The following is a 27,485-nucleotide window of genomic DNA, read 5'->3' on the forward strand; positions in this document are numbered from 1 at the left end:
TGTAAGTCCATAGAACTAGAACACCACGCAACACAGCACAATGCTAAAAACAACAACCTATCCCAGTATTAACTGCTCCCAGTGCTAAGACTTTCATTTTGACAAGGCTGCAGGTCAGAGACTCCAGACTGGTAAAGTTCTCTTTCAGCAGGCATGAACAAGGACCACATATTTTCATACATGCTGATGCATATGAGAAACTGTTTGCTGCCCTAGTCACAAGCATGTCCAAGACAGGATTTCTAAGTTAGTCTGTGAAAACTGTGCTCAATGTATTTTCATAGAATAAGTGCCAATTATTTAAGAACAATCCATGAAGATTAAGTGACCAAAGCACTAGCAGGTTTTCCACAAGCCACAATCTTCTGAAAAACTTTGAGTGAAAAGAAATTCTGCAAAATTTTGTTATCGCACTAGACCATCAATTTCCAATTTACAGATTAAGTATCTCACTCAAAACTGCAAAGTCAGTTTTGTGTATAATTACTGGTAAAGACAGATGTACTTTTAAGAACCCCTGAAAGTATACTATTTCTGCAAAACACAAGGTAGATGATACATTTAAAACAGTAATATCTGTTCACGATGTTAAGTTGTTGCATGGTAGAAATTTGATTTCTGTAGCAGGTCCTAAAGATAAAACTAAATGTTAAAATGTATGCTGTGGTAGGTCTACTTTTCAATTACTAGAAGTAAGCATACGAGAGATATAATTAGTTATGACACTAGGACAGGCATACATGCTTCAACACACACACAGCTTAGAACAAAGTTTTTGGCATTATATGACAGGACTTAAACAGGAGACTCAAAGAAAGGTTATATAGTGTATGTGTGTGTTTTCTATTTTTAATTTAAAAGTTGCCACATCAAATTATTTCTTTTAGGTTATAAGCATATTTTGATTTGTTCAAACATCTCTTTAAAATTTTCTCAGGGGTAGGGGGATCACCCTGCAGCTTTCGTTGAGCCTACATTACAAATTCAGGAAGTTGATGTTATAAAATTCATTTGGTAAAAAAGAATCATCTTCCAAAGAAGGCTACGTGTTGACCAAACACATTTAGGAAATTTTGATAGTTCTAGTCATAGGTTTCTCAATCAGAAATAAAATACTAAACTCTAATTAAATGTAAGAGGCAATATAATCTAATTTTGACAATTAAGTTTGTCCAAGATATATCACAATAGCCCAAAACCATAACTCTTGAACAACGCTTTAAAAATTACAACACAATACTATTAAATCCATTAGTAAATCATGATCAATTTAAGATCATTTCTTCCTTGATAAAGTCAGAAAAATTCTACAGAGCAGCATGTATGGCATATGTGCAAACAGTTGATTACAATAAAGTGTGATTATGTTCACATGAGGCGCAAATTCAGGAACCTGGAGAAACAAATTACATATATACATAAAAAACTGAAATTCCATGAGAAGCTTCTGTGTTCAATCTCAAAAGATTGAAACAAGAAATATTCTAAAGCATCCCTTTTCTAAGGAAGGGTCTCAGTTCAAAGACTTTACTTAATTAAACCCATGATATAGTAAGTTTATAAAACTCTTACTAAGATATTCTGAGAAGCACTCAATATTAATAAATGCTGCCTTTTTCCTTAGTATCTTATCAAATATAAATTTCTTTTGCTGAAAAAATTAATCCTAAAAAACAGGTTTTATATAGAAAAGTCCAAAATATCAAGGTAAAGAGAAGGCACTTAAAAAAGGAAACAGACTTCAAGTTTGACAGTTTCTATCTACCAAATCTTATACTTTCCTCAATCTGCAAATGAAATTCCATCGATGAAATCAGGTGTAGTGAAGAAGAGGTATTGTGAATGGGTCTTAGAAACATAAAGCTTGTAATTAAGAGCATTCTTGAGTATAATAATCCACCCTGGAATGAGATAAAACATTCAGAACCTATCCAATGTAACAGCTAGAACTTATACTCCCGCAAGAATTACAGTACATGACAATGAATTATGAACCAAATCCTATCTCATGGGACAAGTCATCCATGAAGACAGCACACGTGGTCCCTCCAACAAGAGTGTTAATAATGCCCTCAGGTTTTGGTCCAGCAGAGCCTTACACCTTAAAACAGGGCCTGCTAAGAGCCTTTTCTCTACCTTCACAGGACTATGTAGGAAGACTAGCATACTAGTTACATAAAAGTCTTTTGGATTTGGCTAAAACACTCAGCAGATTGCAGCTAACACAAGAAAAGTTGACTTAATGTTTACTTCCAACACAGGTTGATCTTTCCTTCAAATCAGAAAGTTCCAAAGTTTCAGAGAACCCTGGAGAAACTAAGAAACAAACCTAAAATTAATTTTTCTGAAGTTAAATTTATTTCATTCCTTTTTATTTTCTGAACTCTCCTTCCTCAAAAAAATCTACCAATTTTCTAGATAAAGTGACTTCACAAAACAGATGAATTGTCAAAATTGCTTTTTATGTTTTTAACAATAAAATGATTCCGAGATCCGCAGATTCCATGCAAAATTAGCATTTTATGCTGTGAAGAAGAGGTTGTAAGATAAATTGGAAGTAAGTTCAACAACACAGATTTTTCTGAGAAAGCACTAACATATTTGGTGATAAACCAGAAATCATCATAAAGAAGCTGTGTTACCTTGATCCACATCTTACAGAAATTCAAAAACAAATCCATGCGTTATCCATTGTATCACTGGCCCATTATCAAAAACAAATCTTAAAGCACACACACAAAAAAATCATATTCCCCTTCAGCAACTACTTTTTTCTTTGACTTCTGTAAACTATATGTATGATAAGACTACCTCACAAATAGTTTATGCAGAAAAAAAATCATTTATGTGCACGAATTTTACCTCACTAGCTTTCTCATTTCTAATACTACTAGAATTTGTTTATGCCTGACACATACAGATCTGCTCAAGTACAAGAATATAGGCTATGTGACAATTAGCTTATGTGTCAACCCCTCTAATTTCTAGCCTCAGAACTCTATATAAAACTGTAATATCATGGAGCACTTAGTCTCACATTTTGATTAAAACTTTTCTCAGTATCTGGGCCGAGCCCGTGGCGGGCGCTGGGAGCGCGGCGACGCTCCCACCGCGGGTTCGGATCCTATATAGGAATGGCCGGTGCACTCACTGGTTGAGTGCCGGTCACGAAAAAGACGAAAAAAAAAAAAAAAAAAAAACTTTTCTCAGTATCCTGTGCCTCCAGAAGGCTTCTCAGGCTACAACCTATAATAATTTTATTCAGAATCCACAAAATTTGCTGTACAGTAGAATTTATCCGGTACTCACCACATAGAGCTGGTTAAATAAGACTACAAAATAATGACACAAGTTTGTTGGTGGAAAGATGTTTATAAGCATGTATGTATGTCCACATGAATTTATATATGCATAAAATCTCACACTAATTCTTTTACAGTATATCTGAGTTTTTATGGATTTAAAGAAGCTCCATAACTGGTAGGGGAAAAAATCACTATGTCAAAGTTGTCACCTCAAGACACTGTACTTCTTCCAACAACACTACCATCGTTCAAAACATTTCAGAATTCATAACTTGTAACTATTTCTAGACCCAAGCTGCAAACTATGTGAAAAATCATTTTTGCTTTTTTTTTTTTAGTCAAAAATGGAATTATCTGGCTTTATCTCCTACCGAGTTCATCAGGATTAACTCCAAAAGACTTTTGAATGATTCAGAAAATCAAAAATCATGTCATAGAAAACTTGCTCACACCAAAGAGACTTAGAAGAATCAGATACAGGCTGTCTAAGTCAATGTCAAAGGAAGAGCTCCAAAAGCATTTTAAGCTATGACACCATTACTGTATGATCTTCTAGCATGACTATTTCGTAAAGAATTACACTTACTGGTATCTGCTTATTTGTGGTTTTCAAGTTTCCTAAGTGTATTTATTGGTATATTAATTACTTCAATGCTTCATTCAAATTTATGAACTCTGTCATTTTGCTAATAAGCTCTTCAAATGTTATAAAACTTCATTTAACTTAAAAAGGTATTTTAAATGAGTACATAGCTACACTTCCTTCCAAATCTAAGCATATCCTTTCTTTATTTCCCTATAAGTGTCTTCAAAATTGCATCTATTATAATTACAAAATGGTACTGTAAAACTTAGTCACAGTAGCGAATTGTGCAGTATGTGAATTATACCTCAATAAAGCTATTTAAAAAAATTTGTCATAGAAATCTAAAGAATCCAATTAAGCTTCATTTAAAAGCCTAAACTACTCAAAATGAGGAAAAATTATTCAAAGGTTAATCAAAAGCACAGGTCATCCCAAAATAGACCAATGAGGTAGCAATTTTCAATCACTGAAATAGCTCACATACTTCCACATATATTTCAGCACAGGTACAAAGGGCCCCATCACAGATTACTTTAACTGAAGGGACTTGGAAATTCCACCAAAGGTTGAATATTAAGGCATATAAGGGTGCTTCAAAAAGTTCATAGAAAAAACAGAATTGAAAGATAATACAAAATTTTCCATGAACTTTTTGAAGTACCCTTACATATACGAATATACACAGTCACACTGGATTTCATATATATGTCACTCTTAATCCAACATAAGATCTGTGTGATTTTCTGAATAGTGGGAACAGATTTTATACTCTCACCAGAACCACCATCTTATTACTCAACAGCACAGTATCACAGTATCTGTGAAACAGTCTGACTAGAAATACTGTTTGCTTTAAACAAAGTTAACCATCCTTGTCCAGATCATGCTCAATCTATAGTCTCAATTTTTTTGCCTGCACAATGCTCCCCTTATATATGTACTATGATATCAGGCACACTATAAATGCACACAAAAAACAAATAATGAGATAAATCAAATTTCTAATATATTTTCCCTACATCTTATTAGATGATTTTTGCACACCCCTTCGAGTGGTTATATCTATCCTAGAAACCACTATTCCAACTGAGCTAAGCATAACAGTTCAGAAAAGTGCAGTAGCAGATGCCATAAATAACTCTTCAAGGAATAACTAAGACCTGATAAACACTGATTGATAAAGAATCAGTTCACAATCACAAGGACAATCATACGTAGGGATATTCATTCATTCAATAAATATTTGTCAAGTGTTCTCCATGCCAGACACTGCTACAGGTAGTAGAAATTCAGAAATTAACAAGACAAAGGTCCCTGTTCTTATGGGGCTGGCAGGGGAGGTAGGGGTGGAGTGAGTGGAATGGGGGATAATAAACTTCATATAAACAAGAAAAAAATTAAATATATATTCAAGAGATGATGAATGCTATAAAGGAAATAAAGCAAGGTAGGAGGTCAGAGAGAAACATGCATTGTGGGGACAGAGCAGGGCAATTTGTCAGGGAGTTCTCTTTGAAGGGGCAACATTTGAGAGACTAACCCGAAAAGGACACCTAAAGAAATGAGGGAGGAAGCCATGCAAAAGTAGGAGAACAGCAATACAGGCAGAGGAAAACTACGTGCCAAGGGCTGAGGTAGGTGCAAGCTTGGCAAAGCTTGATAAACAGCAAGAAGGTCAGTATGGCTGGAGCAGAGGGAGCAGTGGTAGAAAATGGTGTTGGAGAGTTGGGCAGGAATCAGTTGTGTAAGGAGTTAGGAGTTCACTGCAGGTGTGATAAAAAAGTCACTGGAAGTTTTGTGGAAGGTCTGGGTGTAGGGGGCGAAGGTGAGGCAAGAATAAAGGCACTAGGCCAGTTAAAAGATACCACAGTACTCCAGGTGATGTTGTTTTGGACGAGGATGATGGCAGCAGAGGTGGTAAGTGGGTGGTAATTGGAAGGCAGATCTGATAGGACTTGCCCAGGAGATGAGGGGTACAAGAGGAGGAGACCCTAAAAAAGTCTGAAAAAAATATGATGAAAATGTGTTAGGGGAGCACATAAAAGTAAGTCTAATGACACTCATTTTAACTGGCTCTTTGTTTTTCAATGTACCTTTCTAATTACATTTTTAACAGTGCAATTTTTTATTTCCTGTGTCATTTCTCCATTCTCTCCACCACCACCCCCCCTCTCTTTATTTTCAGTTCGGACATCTTTTCAAATCTAAAATTTGGAATGTATTAAACTCTGTGGGTTTAAATAATAAATTCTCACGTTACACGCTTATACCACAATTACTCTGAAACTTACATGAAGACTGAAAAAAATAGGTATAAGGATAAAAGTCAGACTGGACCTCAGAAAACCAAGACAACAGGCGGCTCCTTGGTCTACCAATTTCTATTTCAGTGTCAAGTGGCTGGTCAGTGCCTTATCTTTCTACCTTCTCTTTCCACAACAAATATTTCCTGATATTAAAATGTTTTAAAAGGAAGTAAAGATTGGAAGTAAAAATAAAAAACTACAATCATGCACTGCATTAACAACAGCAGCTATAACATACAGCCTAGGTGTGTAGAAGCTATGCCATTTAGGTTTGTGTATGATGTTCGCACAAGGATGAAACTGCCTAACGAAGCATTTCTTAGAACATATCCCCATTGTTAAAAGCAATGCATGACTGTATCTAGAAAGTTGCCAGGATCAATGAATGTGAAGTTAAAAGTACAGCTTTAACTTCTGGTCCATTTTGACACCCATAGAACAACAGAATAAATAGATGTTGAGCATCACACAATATGAAACATTGTAAAGAATCTTTAAAATCTAAACTCTAATTTTACAAGGGAAAAGAGAATTTTTCTGTCACAGAAAACAGATGCAGAGATTAAACACACAAACACCTCTCGCTTGACTTCTAGAGCAGTTTATTCTACCTATATATAAGGTCAATTTCAGATCAAGATATTTCTCTACAAAGTGTTTAACAATAGAAATGTTCTCTATTTCTAGTTATTATTAAACTGATAGCTAGTCTCAAAGGTTTTTTTGTTTGTTTTTGGGGGGGTTGGTTTGTTTGTTTGTTTGTTTTACATACATCCTTTTTCCACAATTTTCACCTACCCATATTCAAAACCACATATATATTATGTATAAGGTAGTAGCATGAGGAATGCACATCAAGAAATTTAAAATGAGTGACATGAGACTGCCATCTGCATTAGATCCATAAAAAACCAAACAGATGCAAAGTCACCTTAACAACCAGCTCCGAGGACAGTTGACTAATACTGGCTTGAGAATATTAACATATCTAAAGAAAGAGGAATTTGTCAATCAGAAGGGGAATGGAAGCAGAAAGAAAGCAAACGGGGTAAATGTTGTCAATGCTCTTCTCAAGCACAGTCCAGGAGAGGAGAGTAAAAAGTGTACACTGTAAACAACAGAGGCCACTGGAAAGGTTTTTCCTATAGGGGAAGGAGGCCCTCAAGCCCCCCATCCCCACCCCGAATAATCTCTGCTCAAATTCCAAGCTCACAAAGAAATGAACATTTGGATTATAATTTGACTTCCCACTTCAATTTGCCTGCAAAGGAGAGAATGCGCTAATCATGCCAATACAAGCACATGAACATTCCATCTCATATGGTATACAGATATACACATGTTCACAAGGCATGTATGTGTTTGTGAGTGTGTAATCTCCACCTCTCAGTCACTAAACAAACTGAATGAGGGGTGATCTTTTTCAAAGGTATATTGACAAAATTAGGTTTCTAGGCAAAAACCGAAGGCAGACCACAGACAATGGTTATTCTTTTAAGATAATGAATATCCTCCTGCCAGTCATTTTTCTGCTCCTTAACATTAGGGTAATAGCTTCTGCAGTAGTCTTAGCTGTGGGGGATATATCCCAAGACCCCCGGTGGATGCCTAAACTGAACGCTTACTGTTTTTTCCTATACATACTTTTATAAGAAAGTACAATTTGTAAATCAGACACAGTAAGAGATTAATGACAGTAACTAATTATAAAATAGAATGATTATATAACACTACACTAGCATCCCTACTTTGCATTTTGGTAACATTATTAAGTAAAACAGGGTTACTTAAATATAAACACTGCTATACCAAGACAGAGGATCTAATAACCAAGACAGCTACTAGGTGACTAATGGGTGGGCAGCATATACAGGGTGGATACGCTGGACAAAGGGATGATTCACGACAGTGCAATTTTATCACACCACTCAGAATGGTTGACAATTTAATGTTGATGAACGTTTATTTCTGGAATTTTCCATTTAATATTTTCAGACCTCGGTTAACTGGGTAACTGAAACCCAGGAAAGGGGAGACTACTATATAGTTCATCTGTAACATCCACAGCACCTAATAGAATGTCATATATATCACAGAAACTCAAATGCTTGTTAAGTTATTATATTCTAAAATAACTAAAGGTTGTGTTATACTTTGGAAAATGAAGGCAATTAGAACTCCCATGCCTATGCCAGATGTACAACTTGAACATAAAAATCTAAAAATTTTAAAAAGCATCTTTTTTTTTTAACCAAATCAGTACATTGTTATCTAATGTTTCATACAAATCTGCAGCAAGTTATTCTACATATAGTAAGCAAAAATGTATTGCTGGCTGTTAACAGATTTATTACTTTGGCATATCTGTATTTCAAGATTACAATTTAACAGAAATACTAGTGAACATTCAGTGATACACTCACTATTCATCCATGCCATTCATAAATATACCTAAAAAATAATGTACCAGGTATTAATGCAGTATGAAAGTACAACATTAGTGTTAAACTCACTCTTCCATCCCAGCCTCCAAAAATTCAGTAAACCATCCTATTCTGCCTTCTACCCTCCCCCGTAAGAAAGCTGCAAACTACCAGTTTTTCATGGATGCTTCTTCACATGTCACAAGCACACACACACTAATTTTATTATATCTAATTATCATTGTCCTCCTTATACAGTCACTGGTTGTTGTTTATGGACATAACTAAAGTTGCAAAGACCAATACAGACATAAATCTTTTATGCGAAAGTATTTTTTACAAAGCACACTCGATGAAAAAAATATATATATATATTTTGTGTGTGTGTGGCAGAGGTGGCTGGCCCGTATGGGGGTCCAAACCCTTGACTTTGGTGTTATCAACACCACACTCTCCCAAGTGGGCTAACCAGCCAGCCCCTCTATTTTTTGATATCCTTTAGGGTTAACGCACTCTGAGGCAAAATTAAAGTTTTAGTCTATCTAAAACAATTCAAACAAATATAATGTTTTGTTTCCAATCACCGTTTTGAATGAGAGAAAAATCTGATCTATCACACTGAACTTCTAGAAACATACCTGTTATCATAGGTGTTTATAGAATAAACTTCCTTAACCCCCCAGATAGTGAAATGTGTATTACAGGGAGATTACATACCAGAGGACAGAAAATTGAGCAGCCTTTCTTTGTATGGCTGTATTGTTTCAGTTAATTTTGTTATGTCCCCTAACCATACATCAATAACAGCATACATGATTTTGTCAGTCCACACATATAAAACATATGAGCACATATAAGCATATGAGCACATGTCAAAACATGCTAAAAAGAACATTTAGGAAGAAAAGCAATATTAATTTTTTGTTCAGCATGAACAAAACATGTCATTTGGTGTAATGAAATTTATATATAACCAAGAACCACTTGTCTGGTAAACAGAATTTTCTGCCATACCAATATTTATAAATAATTTTAAATCCTCTACAGAATTTTCACAGGGAAAAAAATAATTCTCAAAACATGTCATGAAGGAGGAGGGAGGGAGGTTTTGGTAAGGGGCAACAATAATCAACCACAATGTATATCGACAAAATAAAAGTTAAAAAAAAAATTAAAAAATTTAAAAAAAAAAATATGTCATGAGATATCATTTTTCATTGACTATTGTTTATATACATAAGTACTTACGAAGGAAAAAATAGTCTCCACATATAAATTTGATCAGGTAGTCATATAATTAATAGTTGATGCCAACTAAATAATGATACTTTTCTCTAAAACCACTGGTAAAATGCCAAAAAACAGAATATACAGTTGAGACAAGAACGGTCCATCAGAATACTTTAAAAGCAATTACTTAGATGGAAATAAATATAGGTCTTTATTAGCATGAATAAAGAGAAAATTAGAACTTAAAGAGAACAAATATTTCTTTTAGTTCAACAATGATATATAACATAGTTGCCGCCAATTAAGTTAGGTTTCGTTTGCTCTCAAGTTTCTCTAACTCAACAATGAGGTATTTTAATTACAAAATTTGCCAGGTAAACTGTAAAATAAGCTCTTGTTTCCAAACATGTTATGCCAGATTTGAACATGGTTATTTATTTAAAATTTAACTGGCCCAGTTATTTTGGGTTTGGAGATCATACAGTCATTTTTAGTTTTATCTCTGTTGGTGTTTTTCTAGTCATGACGGGATGTCTAGGAAGACAAATTTTCTCAATAATGGTTTTTTTTTCTTTCCTTTTGAGGTATTTATAAAGCCAAAAACAATTATTTCTGGGTACTTAATTCCACCCTCCAGGGCATGAAGTGTGTTTCTTATCATACAGAACACCTAGAATGCTTTTAAATTCAATGATAATTAAAAAACATCAAAGCAAACCAGGGTGTTTCACAGGGAACTAGGAGCTATCATCTTTTGGCTACTGAATGACATATTTCTTGTCCCCTGGAGTACAACCAAGAATTTTTTACCTAAACAATACAATGTACTTCTTAATGTAGCCTTTACTCTTCTGAGGAAGAGATAAATCTGAACTTGAAAAGTAAACTGCTAAAGGCAACACAAGCAAGAAGAGACAAATGGAACTACATCAAACTTAAAAACTTCTGTACAGCAAAAGCAAAGGAAGCAATCAGAGTGAAGAAAGTGAAGATATAACTTATGGAATGTGAGAAAACCATATTTCTGATAAGGGATTGATATTCTCCCACCTGGCAACTATTGAAAAAAAAACAAACAAAATAAAAAGTGTTGGTAAGGATGTGGAGAAACTGGAACCCTTGCATTGTTAGGAATAGAAAATGATACAGGAAAACAGTATGGAGGTTCCAAAAAAAATTTAAAAGAGAACTACTATATGATCCAGCAATCCCATTCATTTGTCCAAAAAGGGTATTTATCCCTATGGGTATTTATCCAAAAGGACTGAAAGCAGTATCTTTTAGAGATGTCTGCATACCTATGTTCATAGCAGCATTACTCACAGTAACTAAGAGATGGAAGCAACCTGAATATCCATGTATGGATGAATGGATAAAGAAAATATGGTATGTACATACAATGGAATTATATTCATCCTTAACAAAGAAGGAAATCCTGTTATATGCTACAACATGGATAAACCTTGAGGACATTTATGCTAAGTAAAATAGGCCAGAAGAAAAAGATAAATACTGCATGATTCTATTTACATGAGGTATCTAAAGTAGTCAAAACTCTTAGAAATAGAAAATATAATAACTGTTGCCCAGGGCTTGGGGGAAAAGGAAAAGGGGAGTTGTTTCAATGGGTACAGAATTTCAGCTTTGAAAGATTAGAGATCTGTTGCACAACAAGGTACAGTTAACACTACTGTACTATATATACATTTTTTTTTTTTTTTTTTTTTTTTTTGTCGTTTTTTCATGACCGGCACTCAGCCAGTGAGTGCACTGGTCAGTCCTATATAGGATCCGAACCCACGGCGGGAGCGTCGCCGCGCTCCCAGCGCAGCACTCTACCAAGTGCGCCACGGGCTCGGCCCTGTACTATATATACATTTAAAATGGTTAAGATGATAATTTTATGTTACGTGTTTTATACGAATAAAAAAAAAAAACTTTTTAAAAAGTAAACTGCTAAGGAACCAAGAACAGCTAAAAGAATACTGAAAAAGAGGAAAAAGGTGAAGGACTCACACTTCTCAATTACAAAACTTAATACAAAGCTACAGTAATCAAGACAGCGTGGTACCAGCACAAGGATAGACACATAGGTAATGGAACCAAAATTTCAGAACTAAACCCTTACATCTACAGCCAATTAATTTTCAACAAGGGTACCAAGACAATCAATGGAGAAAGAATCATCTCTTCAGCAAATGGTGCTGGGAACAACAGACATCCACATTCAAAAGAATGAAGTTGGACCCCTACCTCACACTATATACAAAAGTTAATCCAAATGGATCAAAGATTTATGAATCTGCCTGTAGAAGCTCAAATTTTAAGACACTTAGAAAAAAACACAGGTAAATCTTCATGACCTTGGGTTAGACAATGGTTTTTTAGACAGCATACCAAAAGCACAAACAACAAAAGAAAAAATAGATAAGTTGGACTTCATCCAAATTTAAAATGTCTGTGCTTGAAAGGTTAAAAAAAAAACCACCACCAAAAAAGTAAAAAGCCTGGCTGGTTAACTCACTTGGGAGAGCATGGTGCTGGTAACAAGGCCAACCTATTTTGTTCTAGTTTGGGAGGGTAAAATTATAGCCTTTATCTTCACAAGTCCCTCTTTCCTCTTCTTTTACTACCCCCGACACAAACCATAATGAATAGAAACAGGACTACTAAAAAGAGGAAAGTTAAGATACTCTTGCCTTGTCTGTGGGAAGGCCACCAGGTTATTACCTCAGATGACCAGGGCAGATTCATGTCAACATAATGTACACAGTACTTCTACCATTAGCTAAGAGACTGGGGCATAGCCCAAGGCTGGCTGGGTGCTTCGCTGTCAATTATTAAATACGTTATTTAGGGAAGCAACCCACCTGAGGGAAGGGGTATCAAAAATAGTTCACCTCTCTTCTCTGAAACAATGAGAACTGAGCCCATTAATACTTTCACAAGACACCACGAAAAGCTTACCAAAGAAAGTTTCAAGTACAACTATTAGAAGGTTAGCCCTGGGTAAAAAAGGTAAGATCAAGTAAAAATTACAAATAACTTCACAGGGATTTGGTGATAGTCATTGATACATATGAAAAGTTATTAGCTGTAAAAGAGTTTGGTAATCTGACAAAAAATATTTAAATTGGGAAGACAAATATTTTATTCACCCTTGATAAAGATTTTCCTAGTTAAAAAAAAATAAACTTTTGGGTAAAGAGAGATGAAGGTATTATAATTTACTACTTTCTACTCAAATGTTTTGAGAAATAAAAAGTAATTCTTTTAATCTTCTACAATATTGAAATATTTTCCAGTCCAAGACGTGCAAATATACATATATATATATATTTATTATGACTTGAAAATGATCCCATTAGCCTTTTTCTCCTTTACATTGAGGCAAATGCATTCTTAAAGAACCAAGTAATAACACCAGGCTATGCTAGAAGGAAATCAAAAGAGGAAAACTGTAACATAGGAAAACTAATAGGCAACAGTATTTTTACACAGGTTTTAAAATATATATATATATAACACCTATGAAATATCTTTTAATTCATTTCTAGGTAGATAAAAATTAAGATAAATTGGTAATAGATACATTCACATACATGATTGTCAGTACAAAAAATAGTTATAATACACTAGTCACCAAAAATATTGCTTTCGTCCTGTGAAAGATTAAAAAAAGAAAATAAGACTTTTCATTGCGGTCAAACATATTCAATTTTCCCCTCAAATGAAGTTTAGATGAAAACAATGTGACTGACAAGCTCCGCACAGGCAAATCTTGGCAACCCTCAACTCTGTCTATCTCCTTGGCCTGTTAAGCAAAATTCCTTCACAAACTGTTGGTCTTTGCAATAACTCCTACAAAGCTCATTACTGCCAGCATTGGCCTATCCCCCATGTTGTGCATTTATCCGTGGGATGCATATCAACATGTGGCACATGTCCCTGACACACACAGAAGAGCAGCACCCCAGGACAGCAGCATGCACGACAATAGCATCGACTCTTACTTCTTTATGGTTGCTGGGATGTAACCGAGAAATCTAATAACTGTGACAGTGGGGCCTTTCGGTCTTTCCTTGCCTTTCCAGACAGTGAAGCTGCACAGACACTAATGAAAGGTTAAATGAATAGGAATAGTTGACAAGAGGTACAATAAAGAAGGAGCTTGGTAATCCACAGACACTGAGCAGAGATCCTTGGCTCAAGCAGAGAAAGGACAGCACATCGTCGAGTCACAATATTTAAAACAGCTTGCTATACACAGAGGCTTTTGTGTCTGGGTACACGTCTGGCTTTGGACTAAAAAAAAAGATACTGAACAGGAATTTCAGCATGGGGCACATTGGCAAATGTAAGGTCATAATAAGAGAAAAATGTTTTGTGTGGGTTGTTACATCTTTGTACTAAACACAAAAAAGCAGGGACTATGAACTTATGAACCACAAGTTCCAAGACAATACTGTACATTTTGACATCTATTAAATACTATATATAGAAGGCTGGCTTGATGCGACTCCCACTGGGTAACACATAAATGCAGAAAGTCATCTAGGAGTTCCACATTCCGCCTTCCTTGTGGAAGAATCTCTGATACTCATCTTATTAGAGTTTTATAGTCAAGTTCTAATCTTTAGTGAATGTGATTTGTTACAAATACAACTAAAACTCTCAAGCCATCTTCTACTCATGGCAAAATTTCCCAGCAGTTACTGTAAGGAAGCTGAATTTATCATACTAGCAATTGACAGTACAGGGCAAACTTTTTGTATTTTAAGTGACTGCAACTGTGAAATGGCTTCAAATAGAATTCTTAATTATTGCACTTTTTTGTTTTTAGTTCCCTTCTCACTACACCTTAAGGGAAGGTTGTATTTCTTGGGGAACTGATCAGAGTAGCAAAACAACTTAAATCACCAAGAAAAAAATGCTCCGGAATGCTGAAAGGGAAACAGAGCAAAAAGAACAAAATTGACATTGTTATGTTCAGGTTTTTTTAAAAAAGTTTTGACTCTGCCATGGCAAAAACTTAGAAAATAATATATCTAATATCTCTCTTATGCATGCACATGAGTTGGAATATAGGTTCACAACACATGGTAGAAGCATACTGAGAACATGTTTTAAAACAAGGGAGGCTCTTTGAACAGCCAAATTAAATTATATCTGAGGATTCTAATACGCAACAAATAAAGACTTTTATTGGCTAGCAACATAAGGAGAACTACTATGCAAGACATTAAAAAAAGACAAATCTGGGTAGTTTATCTCACGGATTATATTATTTACTTAAATGTAAATAAATTTGTCCAAAGTAATGCTCCTGAAAACTAGTATATAAATATTAAGGAGCAATTATGATCAATGTCTCTTTAATATAAACACATCACTGATCTTAGTGGAATGACTAATAAACAAATGTGAAATTAAATGACAAATATTAAATTTAATACCACTTAAGTCCTATTTCTTTAAATTTAATTTACTTATTGATTCCTAATATATCAACTTTATATATGGTTTATTATTTATGCTTATATCGTGAAGCATTTATTTTAAAGATGTTTTCTCCCTAGAATACAGCAGTTATATGCAGAACTACTTCAAAACCATCATTTACAGAATGGGGGTTGTCCTTAGTGAACTAAAAGAACCACTCCTCAGTGACTTGGTAGCAAGTTACTTTTAATAGAATTTTTAAGGTTGGCCTCTTAACATGAGAATAACTCCTTCACTTGACAAAAGGACAAACAATAGTTAAGCAAACCAAAACATTGAAAATGTATTTGGTACCTTGATCTTCAAATTACCTGAAAGCTAGAACCCTAGAAAGCTTAACTGACTCTTTTACTGTTGTCAAAAGTTCTGCCGCTTCCATCACCGCAAAAAAAAAAAAAAACCCAGCACCTCCAAACCTGAACACTGAGCCAGTATTCATTACTTACTTTTTTGTGCAACATTCTGATTGCCAGAGTGCTTTTTTCAAACCTTAAGTATATCTAAGAAAATCATGAGGCTCCCTCTAGCTCTTCAGAGAGGAGTTTACTAACCAATGATCCTATATAATTCTTATCCAACAGGAAAAATTTGAGACTGCCTCCTCTTCCACAAGAAATGTTGTTTTCAACTCTGTTTCTTGTAAGGATGTAGATGGTAAATGAGACCATCTGCTGAGGAATTCAGAAAGCACTGCTCCTTCCATATTCATCAAGTTAAGAATCTATTAATTGCTTCCAACCTAATCTTTATGTACAAAATTCTATAGCGAAACTTTAGTCTGTTTAAACTACGTATACGTTCCCAACTTAGATACTCATCTTGCCTAAAATTAATTTTAATCTCAACAAACAACAACATACACAGAAATTCAAACATGTGGTCTGGTCTCAGTTCTAAAAACCTGCATTCAAATACAGAATCTCAAAAATAAAGAAAAAAACACTTTATTAACAGTATATTTGCAGAGTTTATGTAAAACAAAGGTGCTGATGGTAATTTGTATAAACCATTTTCATGTACCATAATATTTATACACAACACTGGTAATGACTTTATTGTTTAATCTCTTCTGCAGTGCAGTATTGGATATTTTGGGATTGTAGTTATTTAGAAGACTATAAATAATACAGTTAAAGTATGCCATTGATATTTAGTCCATCTTACAATAGCCATAAAAGCCACACAGTCCACTGGCAAATCATTTCAAGCAAGTGAATATGAACAATGTTAAATCGAACTCCTCATACTCACTAAGGCCATCTTTCAACTACTTAAGGAATATTTAAAATAGTGCTGAACATTAACTCTTAAATTAAAAGTAAAGGAAACCACTAATTTCAAGTCATCACCTATTTTGGACTCCCTTAATATAAGAAACATTCCCAGGAACAATAACAAAAAGAATAGTTCTCTCTACCCCCTCCCACCCCCGCCCCTTTTTGAGCCAGTGTCCAATTTCTTCTTTTCTGAACAGCTGTATTATCCAACTTAAGTTGCTCTGCTAATTTCAGTCCCACAAGGACTAACTTGGAAGGCAAAAAAATACTAGAAAAGATCAATTTGCTGGGAAAGATCAAATGAGAAAACTGTGGGGACAGCACCAGGTCAGCATGTGGAGAACTAAAGCAGACCTGTTCTTCATTAACTGCAGCTCTCTGGGGATGTCACACACTACCTGTCCATGGGCTTTATTGAACCGCCTAACCCGCCTCTCTGTTCCATTCTTCTGGGCCCAAGTGAATCATATCCTGCTGCTGACAAGTTAGCAGGGGACTGCGGCTGCAACATGAAAGTACTTTTCTTTCTTGTCTAAATCAGGCAGATTTTTGAAAAGACGACACAGCATTGACTCGTGACATGGCAAGATGAAACGAGAGGTCTGGGCCAGTCTTGGAGCTGTGCAGATAAAAGTAATCAAATGACACTCCTGGAATGCAAATTGGCATTCTTGACTGCAGCAATTGCACAACCATGAAACATCCCTGACAGCAAGCAAGATTAGGACAAAATGTTATGTAAAGCACTGAACTCAAAAACTCTCACTTGAAAATTCAAACTGTAACACTTACATTTTAATATAGTAATAGTCAGCTCTGCCTTTGCTGCTTTTTGTAATCACATATCCCTACCTGACAGATATCTTACAACTCAGGTAGAAGAAAAAAATCAAGAATTAGGAATGTACTGCCACTACTATTTTAATATTTATCTTTAAAAACCGCATGGGATTGATTCTTAAAGTTTTACATGCAAACACCACCCAACTTAATATTCTTGAGAGGGGAAAAAAAGACAGTCACAGGCCTTTCTTACAAAATACTCTAAACCTCAGGCACAGGATTACTTCCCTCAGGTGAAGATACTTCTGTACTTTGGTAAAGCGATTAGCAATCTGGATTTTAAATACACTGCTCTCTGGGACAGAAAGAGTAGCTACGACTAAGAACTTCATTAAAACTAAACAGTTTAAATAAAACAGCTACAAATATAATATAAAACACAGATACCTCTAAAGGTTCACAAGGGATTTTTTTTTAGTGATTTTAAAGGGTAAAAGAAGCTATATTAACTTGTACAAGGTCTCAGTACTCGAGTACATCTTCAGATCAGACACACTAATAGTGCCAGAAATAAATTCCCCCACTTAAAGTACATATGTGTGTGCACAGTAACATCTGAAACTCCAGAATACAAAACAGTAGGTGATAAATGACCTTAGCCACCGTTCAAGTGATTAGTATATGGGAATAGATGAGTAGACAAATCATAATACCGGACGGGGGAAAAGAAAAATAATACCTACAACCGGCTTTTACAGTGTTCTTGTGCAAAACGCCTTAAGAAGAAAAAACTCAACTCTAAACGGATTTACTTATTATTTTGTTTTGATGCCTCACTTAAACGCAGGTTCCAACAATTGCAACTGTCCACGAAGTACATAAAAAAATCATAAAACAGGCCACTTTCTACCACTTTAATCCTGGGTACACAGGATTATTTTATGATGTCTTTTGTACATCAGTTTTACAACAGCTTGACTCTGGGGTAAATGGGAACCATCATAAATCGCACACTGCTTTCAAAACCACTTTAATTTCTGTCAGCCTTACTGTAACCACAGTCCTGGACCCACGGTGTGTGTGTGTGTGTGTGTGTGTGTGTGTGTGTGTGAGCGTGTGCGTGTGCGTGTGTGTCTGCATTTGACAGTCGCATCTCCTACACTCCAGTTGTGACTTTGATCACTGCAACAAGAGATGTCACATTGAGGGCAAGGGTAGAGAAAAAAAACGCCAACCCGCTATCACCCTTTTCCCTATATATTCCATCTATATACAGTACACGGTACATCAGTTCCTCAAGTGGGGGTAACAATAGCAACGCTGGGTGGAAGCACACTAAAAGGAAGGGAGTGGTCAAGCCCCATTTCTAACAAATCACTTCCCCGAAAGCGGACAGAGAGGTTCGTCAGCAGGCGAACTAATTGCACGCTTCCTCGCTGCAGAGAAGCCGCTTCGCGTGGAGGGACGGTGCTGGCGCCTCGCTTCGCCAAGCCATCCCATTTCCTCCACCACTTGCACTTGGAACTTTTTCCTAAATCTTAGCCTCGCCTCACAGGGGATTTCACCTAGTTTTGTTTTGGGTTTTTTTGTTTGTTTGCCTGTTTGTTTGTTTGAATGTTGCCCCCTCCCCAAGCCCCAAATCCCACCCTCCAATCAATGTGTAAGTAAAACAAATCGGCTCCCTTAGAATTGCACTTGGAAAATAGGAAGCTCTCGGATTGCCTTTCCCGCCGTGCGTTTTGCACAGTCTTCAGAAAACCTGGAGGAGCATTTTCTACCCGGTTCATTTGCGAAGGGCAGTTCCGACCGTGAGGTAGAGGGACGAGGAAGCGCACTGTGCGCGGCCGGGTGGCGGTGCCCTCGCGGCGCCTCAGCGCGCCGGCACCCACGCCCAGCCGCCGGTCCTCACTCGGGACGAGTTGTGAAAGTTGCCGTGGGTCGGTCCCCACCGCTTTCCTCTCCGCCCCAGCGCCTTCCAGCCTCCGTTCATCCCCCGCGTCCCTTCCACCCCGTCCTCCCGAGTTCGTCCCCAACTCCCTGGAGCCTCCCGCTCACCAGCGGCTCACCTTTGCTCGGGAGCCGCGAGAGGGGCCGAACTTGACGAGCCCCCTCACACACACACCCTCCCACCTGAGCTCGCCTCGGAAACTTGGGGCCAAGTTTGGGGGAAGATTTCGGTAGCACAGCAGGGGCCAGCCTGGACTGGGGTTTTCCTCACCCGCTGCCCTCCTCAGCGCCCCCCTCCACCTCACGCCGCTGGACTGGAGGCAAACACGGCCCCCGGGCGGCTCCGGTGGCGCTGAGGCGCGGGGAGCATTTCTTAGCGAAGTCTAGAATAAAAAGGAAAGGAGGGTGGAAACTTCTTACCATCTCGGCATGCTGGTTGTCAAGTGCAGCCCCCGCCTCTTGGTCTCCTCTTAGCGGCCGCGCCTGGACCAGCCCCTCGGCCGCCTCTCGCTCCTTCTGTCTCGGCCTTTCTCTCCCTCCCCCTCCCGATTTCCTCCGGGCCGCCGCTCTCGCCGCCTCCGCCTCTCCCCGCCCGCCGCCCGCGCGCGCCCTCGCCGCGGCCCCTCAGCGCTCAGGTGACTGATTTACACACGCGCCCCGGGTCGCGCTCGCTCCCCAAGTCCGAGCCTGCAGAGTTCCCCCGGCTCCTCCTCGGGACAAAAAAAATTAAAGGAACGGACTGTCCCGAGAGGGGGCTGCTCGTGGGAGGAGGGGAGAGACCGGCGGGCGAGGTGACCTAGGGCGGCTTTGCAAGTCCAACTTTTTCCTCTCTCTGCAAAACTGTCGTGATTACAATGTTGCTTCCCTTCTGCAGAATAAAAATAGGCTAGTTTTGTTGTTTGTCCTCAGATTTCTAGAGGTTTCGTGAGGGAGGATGTATATTTCTCCGCCAGCCCCTGCTCCCGTTAGGTTGTTTTTTTTTTTTTTCTTTCACCTCTCTGGGGAGGGAAAAACAACTTTATGAGGATGGCAAAACAACTCTGGCGCCCCCCGGGGGGTGCAGGCGTGGAGGTGGAGGTGGCCGCTCGCACCCAACTGTCAAAGAATAAAGGGAGGTGTGGGGGGGACAGGAAAGGAAAGGAGGGAAGGCTGCGAGGCCTCGAGGGAAGGGCGCGAACTTTACTCGGACAGCAGCAAACCGCGGCGGCTCTTTCCCTGTCGGGCCCTCGCCCGTCTGCGTTCCCGTCGACCAGTTCCTCCTGCCCAACGGCCGCCGCGCCCCCTCCTCCCCTTCCCCTGCGTCCCCCGCCGCGGCCGCCCCGGCTCCTCTCGCCCCTCAGGCCAGGTCGTCAGCGCGCCGCTGGGGAGAAGGCGAGGGAGGTGGAGGGAACCCCAGGGGGCAGAAACTCAGGACAAGAACGTGCTGGGAGAAAAGGCCAAAAGTTGCACGCCGCTGAGGGGGAAAAAGTTTCTGGAGGCGGCGTGTTTCGTGCCCGCCCAGACGCGGGCTTGCGGCGAGGGCTTCCTTCCCTTTCCCTTGGTCTGGGCCGCGGGCCGCTGGCTGGAGACGGCGGGGGAGAGGAAGGAGGCTGCCGCCTCCGCGGGCGCCCGCGGGGGAAGACCAGTCCAATCTGGGGGGGACACTCAGCCGACCCAAGTCGCCCTGCCTCGGAGACGCAGAAACGCAGGGTGCAAGCTCAGCGCGCACACGCCTGCAGCTGAAGGACATTTCTTAAATGCAGGCAGAACACACTCCCCGGCCGCGGGGGGGACGGGAGGGGGCCTTAATCATCCTCATCTTCGTAAGGTCCAATCTGTGCCAAAAACATCTCCGCGTTGTGCAGATTTATCATAGCTAGAGCAAACTTTCTGCTTATCTGACATGGGAGGAAAGCATAGGTTTCAAGCATATACTCCCTGTGCACTAAGAAATCAGAGAATCGGCGAAGACTTGCTTGGCAGAACAACAGGTTTGGTTACTGGTTCCTACTGAAAAAATCATCCCTTCTTCCTTTTTCTCTTCCCCAAGTAGAGAGAGAGAGACTGCTTAATTGCATGCACACGTCAGAATTAAATTCTTTTGAAACACGTAGCCTTGGAATTACGTAGTTTTACTTTTTAACGCACAGTCTAGAGTAAATAATTTTTTTTTTTAATTTTGGGAGCCACGACTGACGAGGTCCCAATGAGCCACAGCTGTCCTGAAAATGAGATTAGGCTTATCATTCACGTCGATCCAGCTTTTTAACAGTGGGGCCACCGCACCTGCGGTTATGTGTATTGATTGGGTCCAAATTCCTGACCCTTTCTACGCCCTTTCAAAACAGGTGTCAAGTCACTAATGCATATGTGGATTCTGTGCATCCTTTTGTTGTAGAAAAATTTGAACACTTCTCCCATATTATTTATAGTAAATACCTTAGAGTTCTAGGCACGGGGTTCATCTGGAGATTTCCAATGAGAGACAAGATAACTTCTCTCACTGTAGCATAAATCTATAAATCTATGGACTAGATATCTAATGACCATCCATATTTATTTTAATGCATGTTATCTAAAAAGGCTCATCTTTAAATGATTTGATTAAGGTGTGGAGCGTGTTCCCTTATTCTCTAAACATAACTGTAACATCATACTATAGTTTGTAGAAACTGATTACACAAGGTATAATGATGACCAAATGTGCATTCTGAGCAACTGAGGGTCATCACAAGAATTCTCCAGAGACAAGCCAAGTTCCGATGTGTATCACGGAGAAATGAGAAAAGCTAGTTGCTAACTTCAGAGTCATTACCCATACAAATTCATTCACACACTTACCACTTTGGACAGGTGACAGACCAGCAATTGCCAACTGTATTCACACTGCATTTTTGGCTATGTACCTACACTGGCCAACATGCAGAAGTTATTCCACATGGAACAACCTGTAATTTACATTCCCCTAATTGGTTCCAGATCTGTCTGTTTTTGATGTCAGCATACAAACAATTTATGTGAGGCAAGCCGTGTCTATTTGGGGTCCCGTGCCTTTCTGGACAGTCATCATTATAAAGACCGGGAATGTGTTGGGCCGAAGAGCAGCCCTTGGAGAAGGTGGAAGAATTTACAGAAAGAAGCCAAAGCCTAGCATGTAAGAGAGTTCCAGACTCTTATTTCCTCCTGTGGGTTTGTATGGCAAATGGGATAAAACCTTGAGTCCTTTTTGTGTCCTGTAAGACCTTAATACTCTACACCTGTTTGACTCAACTGTTTCATTCTATTTGTCCATTTCCCTGGTGGACTACATTCAAGTCACACTACCTGTTTTTCTGTTCCTCTAACTTGCCAAATTCCTTCCTGCTCTTTGCTTCTGCTGTGCATTCTACCTGGAATGCTATTCCACATTTTCCAGTGGTTCCTTTTCATTCATGTCTCAACTCTAATTTCACTTCTGCACACTCTAGTTTAAGTAGCTCTTCGCCCACCACCCAAAATACCCGTCCCATTTTCTCGCAGTACTTATTTTCTTTATATCCCTTATCAATACCTGAAATTGTCTTATTAGTTTCTATGCTTATTTTTTTTTCTTCAACTAAAATGTAAGTTCCACAAGAGCAAAAACTGTATCCACCTTGTTTACTCATATAGCCTTAGCCCACCAAATAGTAGCAGGCACAAAATAGACTTCTATATGTATGTTTGAATTAATGAAGAAATGTCAAAATCATTATACTATATTAATCTGATGACCTTATGGCCAAACAAGTTCCCTCTAGGAATATAGAAAAGTCCATTCTTTTGAGGGATGTAGCAAACACCGTTGACTTCCTGTGCCATTGATCCTCAAAGTGTGCTCTGGGGATCGCTGAGGGTTTCCAAAACCCTTTTAGGAGGTTTGTGAGGACAAAACTATGTTTATTACAATACTGAGAAGTTATTTGCCTTTCTTACGTTTTCTCATGTGTGTACAGTGGAGTTTTCCAAAGACAATGTGATGTGATATCACAATAGACTAAATGAAGAAGCAGATATGAGAATCCACCTGTCCTTTATATCAGACGTTAAAGAGATGTGCCAAAAAATGTAAATCAATGCCATTCTCCTCACTTTTTTTTTAGAAAAGTTATTTTTCCATTTAAAAATATGTGTATAGGGGTTGGCTGGTTAGCTCATTTGGTTAGAATGTAGTGTTATGATACCAAGGTCAATAGTTTTAATCCCCATAGTGGCCAGCCACACAAAAAAAAATTAATTAAAAAAATAAAAAGTAAAAATATATGTATATATTCATTTCCTATTGCAGCTATAACAAATTACCACAAATTTAATGGATTAAAGAACACAAATCTATAATTCTGGAGGTCAGAAGTCCAAAATAGTTTCCACTAAGTTAAAATCAGGGTGTTTGTGGGCCTGCATTCCTTTCTAGAAACCTAGTAGAGAACCTATTCCCTTACGTTTTTCCAGCTTCTAGAGGCCACCCCCATTCCTTGGCTTGTGGCCCCCTTCCATCTTCAAAGGCTGTAATTACCAGATGCGTTGGTCTCAGGAGACATCACTGTGACACTGACTCTTCTGCCTCCTTCCTTCAATTATAACTACCCTTGTGATTACATTGGGCCTATGCAGATAATCTAGGATAATCCACCTATCTCAAGAACCTTAACTTAATCACATCTACAAATTCACCAGTTCCAGGGATTAGAATATGGACCATTGTTACAGGCCATTATTATGCCTAGCACAGAATAGTAACAAATGATGGGTTTAATATTGATTTTTTAAATGAAAAACTTTTTAAATTTTCAGTATATAAACTTCTGATGCAATAACTATCAATAGCTATTGCCCACATAAACAAAGCTCTTTGCAGTCTTGATTAATTTTTAAGAAGTCATGAGACAAAACAGTGAGAATGGCTGGCTTGCACAATAGCTACTGTCCCTTCTTCCATGCCTCAGGTTAAACTAAATTATTCTAAACTGACAATGGGGGCCTTCTTTGTCTTTGCTGTGACCCAGGATGAGCTTGTTACAGTCATGCATTGCTTAAGGATGGGGATACTTTCTGAGAAATGCAAAGGTAGGCAATTTCACCGTTTTGCAAACTTCATAGAGTGTATTTACACAAGCCTAGGTGGTATAGCCTATTACACACCTAGGCTATATGGTATAGCCTATTGATCTGACCCACATTGTACATGCAATACATTGACCCCAATGTCATTATGCAGTGCATGACTATACATAGTTCTAGACAATGAAGGATGAGATGAAGTCATTGAAGGGGCTTCCAGGAAAGGTTATTTTACTCATTAAAGCTAAAAGAAGGTTGACAAATAAATTGTCCCTTTTCTGCTCTGGATGGTTAGTATGTGAGAATGCAGTACCTGAAACAGCTGCATCCATCTTGTGACCAGGAGGAAACCACAAACCTGGGATGATAGAGTGGGAAGGTAGAAAACCCCTGAGCTCTTGATGTTATTGACTTAATGAGTTAACCATCCCCAGATGGGGTTGGAACTTCTTGTTATGTGATATAATTAATCCCTTTATCATTTAGGCCATTTTGAGGTTGCATTTCTGTCACTTACAGCTTAAAGCTTCCTAAATGTTTCAGGAAAATGAGTTCTTTCCTATCATTTCCCATGAACGTTTATATTTTTTTTCCAAATCCTGAGAAAAATCTGTCAGGAAATCAGTAAAATGGGGAAAGTATAAGAATTCTCCTGTAAGAATTAAAACTTAGTAATCAATATAGGGACTAGTTAGAATGAACAGAAGAACAGAAAAAGTTGAAAGGTAGGTTAACATTTCCAGAAGTAGTTACCATCTAATCAGTTAGTTTTGTTTGTAGTTGTGTCCACGTTATAAGGGCGTGTTCCTGGATCTGTCTACTGCTACTGATGAGTCACTCCTGCAAATTAAGTAAATATAAATTTATTTTCATAATATATTCTTTACAAATCCCATGAGTTGTGTTCCAAGAAATAACATGTTTTGGAAACAAAATAAGTGCTTAAATTGACAATTTCAACACGTGATTTTGTGTAGTGCTATTAGCCTTGTTAGGAGATTCTGAATGTTACCTTATTCAAATACTACTCAATATATTCACAATAGAGTACAGTTCTTTGTAAATACAAAGAACAGGAAATATCAATGTTAGGGGGGAAAAATCTAAATTTAAAGAAGCAGTTCAATTTCATGTCAACACCGAAATCAGGGCAGACAAAATATTTTCATCATTAAGGAAGATGAGTTTATATAGAACAACATATACAATAATGCTCCACTTGAGGATGTTTTGGACTCAGTCTTGACCAATGTTAACACAAAATGAAAGAAATTTTTCTACATGTGAAAACTTTATCATGAAACCAAGATGGAGACTAGCAGGACAATTGATGTTTTCTAAGTTTTAAATTTCATTTTAACAATGATAACTTTTAAATATTAAATATTTGTGGTTTGATCTTGCAATTTTTAAATGTATTTTATTTGGCATTGACATTATGTTAATGTTCCCTATTTTTTACTGTTTTCTATTATGAAATGTTCCTGTCAGATAGAGTTGATTTTTACATATTATTCAAATATATAATCTTGTCACAATATACTTGTTCATACACTAATAAACCACACATTGATTATTATATTATTTTTTACAGGAAAACTTTGAGACATTTTATAAAACACTATCACAGAATGTAATGGATTGAATTATGTCCCCCCAAAACTCATTGAAGCTTGAATTGTATCCCCCACATTTTATGTATTAGAAACTTAGCCCCTACTGTGACTGTTAAGAGGGTGGGAAATCCTATTATAGTAATTGAAAGATGGAGCCTCAAAGAGGTGATTGGATTGTAGGACTGTGGAGTAGGGAGTGGATTAAAAATGGTGGTCAGGGGTGTGGTTCTGAGGGCTTTAAAAGAAGGGGAGAGTCTGCCCTTCTCTCTCTTTTGCTCTCTCTGTTCTCTCTGCTTCCACCATCTTGCAATGTGAGACCCCTGGGTCACTGTTGCCACCACCAGATGGAATTTGGACTTCCCAGCCTCAGAAACTGTAAGCAATAAATGTCATTTTTCTTATATCACCCAGTCTCAGGTATTTTGCTATAAGCAACATAAAACAGACTAATACACAGAAGAATGATTCACTATTTAAAATTATGATCATTCATTATTATTATTTAAAAATACATAAGTGAAGTGTTATGAAACATACAGAATAACTTTTGATTTGGGGAATTTTCAGTTCTAATTTCTCATTTCCAAATCCAAAGGTTAATATCTGCCAGGAATTTGAAAATTCTAGATCTGTGGTTGTCATATGAAGATACTTTAAAATTTTCCAACCTTAACATATTTTTTTAAATCTGCACTATTTATAGTTATCCATTAATCACTTTGGAGATAAATGTGGTAATATTTACTCCAGTCCCATTATTTTTGACTCTCCAATGCATTTGATATGGTTGATCTTTCAAAAATGCTCTCCTCTAGTGGTTCTTTCATGTTTTCCTGCATTGGCTCCTTTCTTTCCTTCATCACATCCTCTCCTCTCATCCACTTCACACTCACTTCTTCCACACACAGTGTGGAAGTTGCTTTCTCTTGATTAAGGTCTTCTTCGGCATCTGAATCACCCCAACTGCAACCTGAACTCTATATCCATTTCTATTTTCCCCAAATTCTAGTCCCTTAGCTTCTATTGTCTAAATAAATCTTGCTAATTGAATGTTCAAAAAATAGCACATCATCTCAAACTCAACATGACACTGAAAGCATCAATAACCCTTCCAAATTTTCTCTTTTCAGCTTTCCTTTTTCCACCTTTATTGTTCTTCCATTCATTCAAGTGCAAAATTTGTATTCAACTTTGAATCTTCTTTTCCTTACCTTCATCTTCCAAATTATTATTTACTAAATCACATAAAATTCCTTCAATTTATTCTGCACATCCATCCATTCCCACTGCATTCACACAACCACCATTTTTTCAGGTTAACAATTGCAACAATGTTTCATTTATACTCCTATGTTCCCCTTCCACCCCCATTCTAATCCATGTGCTGCCAGACTTTAGCTTTTTCACTTCTATTTTTATTGTAAGTTAATCTCCTGCTTATTAAGTAGCTAA

At 37.9% G+C, this 27,485-nt stretch overlaps 1 protein-coding gene across 1 annotated transcript in view; it reads right to left on the reverse strand.

Moving 5' to 3' along the window:
• The window catches only part of BNC2 (basonuclin zinc finger protein 2), a 422,101-nt gene extending 402,299 nt beyond the window's left edge, over positions 1 to 19,802 (reverse strand). Inside the window, exon 1 of the mRNA XM_063081214.1 lies at positions 19,780 to 19,802. Within this exon, the coding sequence (XP_062937284.1) occupies positions 19,780 to 19,782 (3 nt within the window). The 5' untranslated portion in view covers positions 19,783 to 19,802. The remainder of the gene's footprint in view (positions 1 to 19,779) is intronic.
• Between the last annotated feature and the right edge of the window lie 7,683 nt (positions 19,803 to 27,485).

This window comes from Cynocephalus volans, chromosome 16, assembly GCF_027409185.1.
Source record: "Cynocephalus volans isolate mCynVol1 chromosome 16, mCynVol1.pri, whole genome shotgun sequence".
NCBI lineage: Eukaryota > Metazoa > Chordata > Mammalia > Dermoptera > Cynocephalidae > Cynocephalus > Cynocephalus volans.